General features: G+C 55.6%; 3 protein-coding genes across 3 annotated transcripts in view; 2 read left to right on the forward strand and 1 right to left on the reverse strand.

Moving 5' to 3' along the window:
• Positions 1-58: 58 nt before the first annotated feature.
• EAH_00044250 (zinc finger (C3HC4 RING finger) protein, putative) lies at positions 59-1,112 on the forward strand (the record flags this gene model as incomplete). Its single annotated transcript, XM_013391668.1, has 4 exons — positions 59-335; positions 594-647; positions 850-899; positions 1,015-1,112. Coding segments are annotated over 4 exons (479 nt in total), but the record flags the coding sequence as incomplete, so codon positions are not given.
• A 918-nt stretch (positions 1,113-2,030) lies between these two features.
• On the reverse strand, positions 2,031-8,426 carry EAH_00044260 (zinc finger (C3HC4 type RING finger) protein, putative; the record flags this gene model as incomplete). The annotated part of the gene is made up of 6 exons (XM_013391669.1): positions 2,031-2,121; positions 2,389-2,542; positions 2,680-3,191; positions 3,410-4,234; positions 4,488-5,939; positions 6,970-8,426. The coding sequence occupies 6 exons, from the start codon at positions 8,424-8,426 to the stop codon at positions 2,031-2,033; spliced, it is 4,491 nt and encodes a 1,496-aa protein (XP_013247123.1).
• A 1,286-nt stretch (positions 8,427-9,712) lies between these two features.
• EAH_00044270 (hypothetical protein, conserved) overlaps positions 9,713-10,000 on the forward strand; it is a gene marked incomplete at both ends in the record, with an annotated part of 9,227 nt that continues 8,939 nt past the window's right edge. The window contains one exon of the mRNA XM_013391670.1: positions 9,713-10,000. This exon is cut by the window's right edge and continues 123 nt beyond it. Coding sequence (XP_013247124.1) covers positions 9,713-10,000 — 288 coding nt within the window.

Genomic DNA, 10,000 nt, shown 5'->3' on the forward strand with positions numbered 1-10,000 from the left:
TTGACTGTAGGGTTTAGGGTTTAGGGTTTAGGGTTTTGGGGTGTCTGTTGTACACCAGATATTGAGAACGACGTTATTATAGAATCGAGAGACAGCAGTTTGCTGCCTTCATTGTCTCTAGAAGGAGTAATAGGCGGGGTCTCAACTTTGCTAGGGGGCCCCCAGCAGCAAGGCGAGAACAGGGGTGCAGCAGCAGCAGCAGCAGCAACAACAGCAGCAGCAGCAGGCGGCATACAAACCCCAGCCCCAGCAATTTCTATCAACAGGTGCTGCCCTATTTGTATGGTGGACTTAAACAATGAAGACGTCGTCCTTATCATGCCCTGCGATATCAGGTAGGGTTTAGGGTTTAGGGTTTAGGGTCGAGGATTTAGTGTTTAGGGCTAGGGTTTAGGATCGAGGGTTTAGGTTTAGGGTTTAGGGTTTAGGGATAGGGCTATGGGTTTGATGGTTAGGGTTTGGGGTTTAGGGTTTGTTCAGACAACGAGGGTTTAGGGTCTGCGTCTGTCTAAAGCACTTAGGGTTTAGGGTTTAGGGTTTACGTCTGTCAGAAGCACTTAGGGTTTAGGGTTTAGGGTTTGCGTCTGTCTCAGGCATTACTTCCACCGCGCCTGTGTGGAGCACTGGCTCGAGACCAGCCAGGCCTGGTAAGTCATTAGGGTTTAGGGTTTAGGGTTTGCGTTGTGGGGCTGCTGCTGCCTCAAACCACTTGCGACGCACGCTTAGGGTTTAGGGTTTAGGGTTTAGGGTTTCTGTTGTGGGCGGTTGTTGCCATAGAAAAGTGCCTGCGATGCTCGCCTACGCCTTGGGGTTTAGGGTTTAGGGTTTAGGGTTTGCGTTTTGCTGCAGCCCAATATGCCGGGCGAACATAGTGCGACTGATAATGGGGGCAGCGGATGGTCAGCAGCAGCGGGATAGAGGAACGGCTATTGAAATGCAAGTTTAGGGTTTAGGGTTTAGGGTTTAGGGTTTAGCTAGGGTTTAGGGGTTAGGGTTTTGCTACGGTCTCGTCAGGGGCACAAGGACAGCAGCAGCTGCAGCAGCAGCAGCAGCAGCAGATGCTGCAGCAGCGCGTAGTAGCAATCTTTGCTGCTCGAGTTGGCTTTGTTTAGCAGCAGCAGCAGCAACATTTGCGGCTGCGGCTGCTGCTGCAACAGCAGCAGCATCACCGCGTAGCACTCTTTGTTGCACGAACTGGTTCTGCTGCAGCGGCAGCTGCAGCAGCAGCTGCAGCAGCACCAGCAGCTGCAGCAGCTGCCGCATTACTTGTAGCAGTTATATCTGCTGCAGCAAAATGCGGCGTATAGATACTGCTGCAGCAGAGACTCTGCGTGTGGGTATTTGAATTAAAAGGAGAGACAGTTGAGGTGTATATACACCTCAATGCATGCAATGACATTTGTAAACAATAAACAACCCGCGGCAAACAAAACCACAAAAAAAAACAACAGACACATACACTACAAACTCCCATGCTGCTGCTGCTGCTGCTGCTGCTGCTTGCTGCTGCTGCTGCTGCTGCTGCTGCTTTTTGTCTGGAGGCCCTGTACAAACTGAAGCCTCTTGACGACCGCCAGTGGCAGCAATAACAAAAACACCGGCGACAGCAGCAGCAGCAGCAAAAGAAAGTCCCTGCAGCTGCAACAGCAGCAGCTGCAGCAGCAGCTGCAGCAGCAGCTGCTGCTGCTGATGCTGCTGGTTTCTAGCTTATTGCAACAAAAAGTGAAAGGCAGTCTCACAAGACGTGAGGAGGAGACAAAGAAAAACTCCCTGGCCTTGTATATCCCCTCCACGTGCTGCTGCTGCTGCTGTTGCTGCTGCTTCTGTTGTAGCTGTGCTGGTCAACGAGCTGCTGCTGCTGCCGCAGGTGCAGCAGAGTAGCGGTATTTGGTTTAATCAGCAGCAAAAAATGCTGAGGTGCTGCTGCTCTTCCCTATATATTTAAACTGTATGGGCCTGTACACTGCAGGCATTCCCGCTGCGGCTGCTGCTGCTGCTGCTGCTGCTGCTGCTGCTGCTGCACGGGGGCGTCAGCGAGCTGCAGCTGCTTCATGCATAAACGCAAGCAGCTGCTGCGCCTCTTCTGGGGCACACCGCAGCAGCAGCTCCTCCACGAAGTCCCTGCAGCATAACATAAATCAACTCCGGGTGTATATACACCACAAAGAGCAGCAGGTCGTCGAGCAAGTGCAGCAGCATCACCAGAAGCTAGTGCTGCTGCTGCTTCTGCTGCTGCAGCACCACTGTCACGAGCAGCAGCAGCAGCACAAAGACTAGCAGCAGCAGCAACACAAACACAACCACTAGCAGCAGCCGCAGCAGCAGCAGCACAACCAGCAACAGCAGCAGCAGCAACAGCAACAGCAGCAGCAGCAGCAGAATGCGCACCAGCTGCTCCACTTGGTGGGATGATACTCTTTATATTTTGTTTGTGAGAGGAACAGCGTCATTTGTTTATAAAAAGACAACCGATGTCTCTCCTGAAGAGAGGCGCTAGCCAGCTGTCTAGACACCTCGCGAGACTCCAACGCAGCCTCCAACCCTGCAGCAGCAGCAGCAGCAGCAGCAACAGCAGCAGCAGCAACAGCAGCAACAGCAGCAGCAACAGCAGCAGCAGAACGGGATATGATGTTGTCTTGTATCACATTCCGAAATCAATCGAATAGATAAAAAGCTAACTTCTCAGAACGCCTGCTGCTGCTGCTGCTGCTGCTGCTGTTTGCTGCTGCTGTTTGCTGCTGCTGCTGCTGCTGCTGTTACCTGGAGGTCTCTCCCTGTAGAAGTGCCAGCAGAGGCCGACGTCGCTCCTAAATTCAATTGAAAGAAATCCGACAGAAGTGAAGCAGCTGCTGCTCCTTCGCTGCTGCTGCTGCTGCTGCTGCTGCTGCTGCTGCTGCTGCTGCTGCTGCTGCTCTTCTTGGCATTCTTCGAATCTAGCAGCAGCAGCAGCAGGAACCTGCTGCAACTCCAGCACGAGGACCGGGAGCGTGCTGTACTTCAGCTGTATTGCCTCTGCGGATGTAAGTGCTGCTGTTGCTGTTGCTGCTGCTGCAGGTGCTGCTGCTGCTGCTGCTGCTGCTGCTGTTGCTCGTTGCCGCGGCAGCAAAGACACCCCACCAGACCCTAAAATACCACCGAGGCATCGAGCAGCAGCAGCAGCAAATTCTGCAGCAGGGAGAAGCGCTGCACGGCTGCAAACGAAAACCAGCAGCAGCAACAACAGCAGCAGCAGCTGCAGCAGCAGCCCAATGCAGCCCATGAGCCAAAGAATCTCAACCGCAGCAGCAGCAGCAACAGCAGAAAATAAGCAGGAGGAGCAGCAACAACAGTACAAGGTAAAGGAACGGCACCAGCAGCAGCAGGAACAGCAGCAGCAGCAGCAGCAGCAGCAGCAACACGAAACACTTACTTGAGGTCTTCGGCCCTGAAGAGACAAAGGTAGACGGAGCTAACTGCAAGCCTGAACGGGAAGTCGTTGCTGCAGCTGCTGCTGCTGCTGCTGGTTCGCTTCCACCAGGCAGTAAGTGCTGCAGCCTCTCTAGACCTTGCCTGCGCTTCCGCTGCTGCTGCTGCTGCTGCTGCTGTTGCTTCTGCGGTTGCGTCTGCTGCTGCTTCTACATCTGCCTCGCTATCGATGCTGCCGCAGCTCTCTGCTGCTGTCCCTATTCGCTGCAAGTGCTGCAGCTGGCCCTCCCTGCTGCTGCTGCTCATGCTGATGCTGCTGCTCCCATCTGCTGCTGCTGCAGCAGCTGCAGCAGCAGCAGCAGCAGCAGAAGCGCGATGGCTGCGCGGATGCATGAGGCGAGAGACAACTCCCTTAATGAGAATATTCAGCTGCCTCCTCTTGGGCCTTGGAAGCGCGCTGCTGCTGCTGCTGCTGCTGCTGCGACTCATGTTGCTGCTTGCTGCATCAGGATCGTGCTGCTGCTGCTGTTGCTGCTGTTGCAGCAGCGATTTCTCCCGTTGTTGCTGCTGCTCCTCAGAAGATGCAGCAGAAACAAAGGAGTCGCGTCGCTGGGCCTCTGCAGCGTGTTGCTGCTGCAGCAACGGCTGCTGCTGCTGCTCCTCCTCCTCCTCCTCCTGCTCCTCCTCCTCAGCAGCAGAAGCAGCAGCAGGAACAGCAGAAAAGTCCTCCCGCTGCAGCAGCTCCAGAAACAGCAGCATATCGGCAGCATCTGCTGTCGGTCGCCCCACAGGGATCACTCGCGAAGGCCATCCAGGGAAACGACAAGCCCTGTAGCAGCAGCAGCAGCAGCAGCAGCAGCAAGAGCAGCAGCAACAGGATCAGCAGACGCAGCAACAACGGCACACCAAACAGTAGAAACAAATATGCATGCAAGGAAATGAATATCGAGGGGCAGAATGAGCAGCGCTGCTGTGCTGCAGTCGTTGCTTCTGCGGCTGTTGCTGCTGCTGCTGCTGCTGCTGTTGCTGCTGTTGCTGCTGCTGCTGCTGCTGCTGCTACTTGGAGGTGTATGTACACTTACGCCTTGAGGATGAGGCGACAGAAGTCGCGGCAATTCCAGCCAACAACGCGGTAGCTGCGGTCTCGTACGCTGAGCAGCAGCTGCAGCAGCGCTGCAGCAGGAAGATACACGACCTGCTGCTGCTGCTGCTGCTGCTGCTGCCTCCTCTGCAACAACTTGCTGCTGCTTCTACTCCGAAGTACAGGCCCCGCATGGCTTTGGTACTCCGCCGGGGTGGTGATAACGTTCGTTGCTGCTCGTGCTGCTCTCCACCCGCTGCTGCTGCTGCTGCTGCTGGCTTCATAAACAGCAATCTTGCATGCAGAGGGTTTAAGAGGAGGAAAGGAGACAGAAAAACCCCACACGTAGCGGCCCCCAGGGACATCTCCAAAGAAGTCCAATGCGAGGTAGCCACTGACGCTGCTGCTGCTGCTGCTGCTGCTGCTGCTGCCTGCTGCTGCCCTTTCCTCTGCTGCTGCTGCTGCTGCTGCTGCTGTGTGTTTGAATTCTAATATAATCTGCTGGTGAGAGAAAGTGCTGCTGCTAAGCAAAAGACCGCCAGCTGCCCCCAAAGGATTCTCCATGCGGTGCATTACAACGCAAATCCGCATGCAGTCTCCTAGCTGCTGCTCGCTGCTGCTGCTGCTGCTGCTGCTGCTGCTGCTGCTGCTGCTGCTGCTGCTGTGTGTTCGCTGCATCAGCCACTGCAGCAGGTCCTGCATCCCCCTAACAGCACATGCAGGTGCAGTTGCTGAGCTGCAGCAGTCTACCCCAATCTGTCGCAGCAGCAACTGCTGCTGCTGCTGCTGCTGCTGGTCATTGTTGGTCTCTGTCTCCAGAGGCAACTCCTCAACATCGTCCAGGGCTCCAGAGTTTTCTGCTGCTGCTGCTGCATCTGCTGCTGCTGCATCTGCTGCTGCTGCTGCTGCATCTGCTGCTGCTGCTGCTGCATCTGCTGCTGCTGCTGCATCTGCTGCTGCAGCTGCATCTGCTGCTGCTGCTACTGCGTCTCCTGCTGCCGCATCTGCTGCTGCAGTTGCGTCTGCTGCTGCTGCAGTTGCGTCTGCTGCTGCTTCTGCTGCGTCTGCTGCTGCTGCAGTTGCGTCTGCTGCTGCTGCAGCTGCCGCAGCAGGATATTCTGTGATTGCTGCGAAGTGACCAGCGTGTTCATGGGGTTGGCATACGAAACCTCTGCTGCTGCTGCTGCTGCTGCTGCTATTGCTGCTGCTGCTGCTGCTGCTGCTACTGCTGCTGCCGTACCGGGTGTTCTCAGGCAATTCATCATCGGTTCGCCTGCTGGTGCTGCTGCTGCTTTCGCAAGTGGTATAACCCGCAGTTGTTGGTTTGCTGCTGCTGCTGCTGTTGCTGCTGCTGTCTACAGAACGCCACCGTCGCTCTCTTTGCTGCTGCTTGCAGCGCTGCTTCGTGTGGCTGCTGCTCCAAGCGGAGACAGGGCCCGCCCACCCACAGGCGCTGCAGTAAACAGGGAGCAGCAAGTACTGCAGCAACAGCAGCAGCAACAGCAGCAGCAGCAAAAGAGAAGAAGACATGCATTGATGTGCAGCTGCAGCAGCAGCAGTTTAAAGCTGCTGCTTTTGCTTTTCATGGTGGAGACAGAGAAAATAAACAGAGAAGAATAATAAAACAGAGAGAGACAAAGAAGAGACAGCAGCAAACCCAAGGAGACAGCAGCAAACAAAGGAGACAAAGACATAACGGAGACAAAAAAAAATTAAATAAAAGAGACAGACAAAGACAAAAGGAGACAGAAGCAAAGACAAAAAGATAAAGAAACAAAAATAATATGAAAGGAGACAAAAGGAGACAAAAAGATAAAAAGCAAAGGGAGACAAAAGAGACAAACGACGAGAACCACCAAAGACAAAAGGAGACAAATAAAACAGAAAAAGAGACAAATAAAGACAAAAGGAGACAGACAACACATACGTGCAGCAGCAGATCAACAAGACCTTCGTCCTCAGCCTCTTCCAGGGGCTTCACGTTCTTCATATACAGTGCCCTGCAGCAGCAGCAGCAGCAGCAGCAGCAGCAGCAGCAGCAGCAGTAGAAGCGGCGGCAGCGAATAAGGCAGCAAATGAGGCAGAAGCAGCACCCAGCAAAGCAGCAACAGCAGCGGCAACGCGCTTGTCTTTCACGAGACAGCAGCAGCACACAATGCAGTAGCAGCAGCGATAGCAGCAACAGCAGCAGCAGCACCTAAGGTAGCAGCGGCAGCAGCGACGCCAGCAGAAGCAGCAACAGTAGCGACAACAGCACATGCAACAGTAAAAGCAGCAGCAGCAGCAGTAACAGCAGTAGCAGCACCAGCGACGGCGGTACCAGTAGTAGTAACAGCAGCAGCAGCAGCAGCAGCAGCCGCAGTGATAGCAGCAGCAGTGATAACAGCAAAAGCAGCACCAGCAGCAACTAGCAACAGCGGCAATTAGCAACAGCAGCAACAGCAACAGCAGCAACAGCAGCAACAGCAGCAGGCGTGCCTTACCGTCTGCAAAGGGGACAGAAGCTCGCCTTTGAGAGTACAGCGAGGAGACAGTCTCCACAGAAGACATGCAGACAGGGTGTATAGACAGGCTGCAGCAGCAGCTCTAGACAAATGCTGCAGCGGAAGTCAAACTCCGTATAAAATGAATCGCCCGACAGCAAATAACTCCCCACACCTCGCCGATTCCTCTTGCTGCTGCTCTTCCTGTTCCTGCTGCTGCTGCTGCTGCTGCTGCTGCTGCTGCTGTTGCGAGGCACCAGCCGCAGCTTCCGCATGCAGCAGCTGTTTAAAAGCTGCAGTGTCTGCTGCTGCAGCTCCGGCCGTTCCGGCGCTACAAGGCCACCGTTGCTGCTGCTGCTGCTGCTGCTACCGCGCAGCAGCAGCAGCAGGGCCCCCAACCCCGCATCTGATGACAGCAGCAAAGGAGACAAACCATTACGCAGATATGAAGCAGCAGCAGCAGCAGAACCTGATCCGCTGCCGCTTCGCAGGGACAGTCGCTGCGCTTGCTGCCTCAAATGGCTGCTCAGCACGGGCTCCTGCAGCACAGCAGCAACAGCAGCAGCAGCAACAGCAGCAGCAATAACAGCAGCAGCAGCAAAAGCAACGGCAGTAGCAGCGGCAGCAGCAGCGCAGGGCGACTCATAATGACAAACACATCTCTCTCCTCCAAACTTATTCCCTTCCCTACTGTATCTGCCACTGCTGCTGCTGCTGCTCTTGCTGCTTCTGCTGCTGCTGCTGCTGCTGCTGCTGCTTACTGTTAGGATTGCACGAGAGGCCATTGAGGCTGCGCTTTGGGCCCCTGATCCTGCTGCAGAGCTGCGCAGCAAGGCAGAAAACATCGGATGCCGCTGCTGCTGCTGCTGCTCCTGCTGTTGCTGCTGCTGCTGCTGTGGCTGCTGCTGCTGCTGTGGCTGCTGCTGCTGCTGCTGTGGCTGCTGCTGCTGCGTCCCTGTCTCCGCACCAACCTGCCTAGGCCCGCCCAGGCCTTGCTGCCGCTGCTGCATGTTGTCTGCAGCAGCAGCAGCAGCAATTGTTGATTGAGGGATGCGGCTTGCGGGGTGTCTCCTGCTAGGCAATGCGCTTGCTGCTGGTGCTGCTGCTCTCCCTTCTGTAGCTGCAGCGGCAGCATCAGCAGCAGCAGCAGCTGCTGCTGCTGGGAACTCGCGGCTCATCCTTGGCGCATGTGGGGTATTGCTGAGTGCAGAAGAGCTGCTGCTGCTGCTGCTGCTGCTGCTGTTTCTACTCTCAGCCACTGTTGCGCCTTGGACGGCTTGCTGATGCTGCTGCTGCTGCTGCTGCTGCAGCTGACGGCGAGGCCTGTGTCTGCGGGAGAAGGTTGTCTGCAGCAACAGATGCTGCTGCGGCTGCTGGTGCCTCTGCCGCTGTTGTTGTTGTTGCCGCTGCTGCTGCTGCTGCTGCTCCGATGCCTGCGGAGACCCTGGAAGGCTCATGGTTGAGAGGAGGGCTGCTGCAGCAGTGGGAAGCAGCGGCAGCAGCAGCCACTGCAGCAGCAGCAGCAGCTACTCCAACAACTACACTGTGAAGTGCTGCAGCAGCAACACTAGCGGCCGCCAGAGCCAAATGAGGCACCAGGTGGTCGCCGCGAGACCCTCGTGCTGCTGCTGCTGCTGCTGTTGCTGCTCTTGCTGCTGTTGTTGCTGCTGCGCCCTTTGTAAGAAGGATGCAGGAGAAGCAACAAACTAGAAGACAGTTAAAGGAAGATGCAGCAGCAGCAGTTGCTGCTGCTGCTGCTGCTGCTGTCTGTCTGTCTGTCTGTCCAGCTGGCGAGGCGTCGGTCAGCTGCGCACGCAATGCAGCAGCAGCAGCAGCAGCAACAGCAACAGCAGCAGCAATCGCTTGCCTTCTACATATCTCAAGCACTTAAAATAACCCTTGAAGCTAACAGAGACAAAAAAACAATCTTCTCCTTGCGCTTTGCTGCAGCAGCAGCAACAACGGCCTGCACTTCCCTTCTCGCTGCCGTCAGCAGCAGCAGCAGCAGCAGCAGCAGCTGCTGCTGCTGCTGCTGCTGATTATGATAGCAGCAATACGTATCAGCAGCGTAGAGTAATTGCTCTTAATGCTTCCTCAGATTAAAAAATATATAAAAATACACAAAAAGAAATACTACACACCAAACAAAAACAGTCGTTGCAGCGCGTTTGAGGTGTACGGGCAGCCTGCAGACAGCAGCAACAGCAGCCGCTGCTGCTGCTGCTGCTGCTGCTGCTGCTGGTGATCGGGGTGGCTGCTAGGAGGGGGGCAGCAAGACAGCAGCAGCAGCAATACAGAAATGCATCTTCTTTTGTGTATGAGTTTTAAAGCTTTTAATATCTCTTATTGCTGCAGCAGCAGATAGGAGGGGCACGACAGCACCTGCTGCTGCTGCTGCTGCTGCAGCCGCCGACTGCTGCTGCAGCAGCAGCAGCAGAAGCAACTAAGGAAGTCCCATTAAATGCAAAGACAGCTCTACGCTGTCTTGCTGCTCTGTTAAGCGTAGGTACTCTCTCCAGCAACTGCAACAACTGCAACAGCAACTGCAGCAGCAGCTGCAGCAGTAGCAGCAGCAGCAGACAGGGCGTGCCACGGAGCGGCAGGCCGTGCTAGAGCACTCGAGCAGTTGCTGCAGCAGCAGTAGCAGCAAAACAGCATCGGCCGCTCCTCAAAAACAATAAAATAGGAGTAGCAACGGCAGCGGCATCAGCAGCCCGCAGCAGCAGCAGCAGCAACGGCATGCATGCTGGCAACTGCAGCAGCAGCAGCAGTAGCAGCAGCAGCAGCAGTTGGCGTGCAGCGCACTAGAGCAGCCAAGGCTGCAGAAGCAACAGGTGCAGCTGCAACAGCTGCAGCAGCAACTGTCCCAGCAGCAGCAACGAGACGATTAACAGCAACAGCGGCAGCAGCTGCAGCAGCAGCAGCAGTAGAAGCGCGTTTAGCAGCAGCATCTGTCTCCAGGAGACCCGAGAAAATGGCTGTGCACAGAAGCAGGCTGCAGGTTGCTGCAGCAACAGTGCTGTTGTGTTGG

Source organism: Eimeria acervulina, genomic scaffold (assembly GCF_000499425.1).
Source record: "Eimeria acervulina Houghton genomic scaffold, Eah_scaff607, whole genome shotgun sequence".
Classification (NCBI taxonomy): Eukaryota; Apicomplexa; class Conoidasida; order Eucoccidiorida; family Eimeriidae; genus Eimeria; species Eimeria acervulina.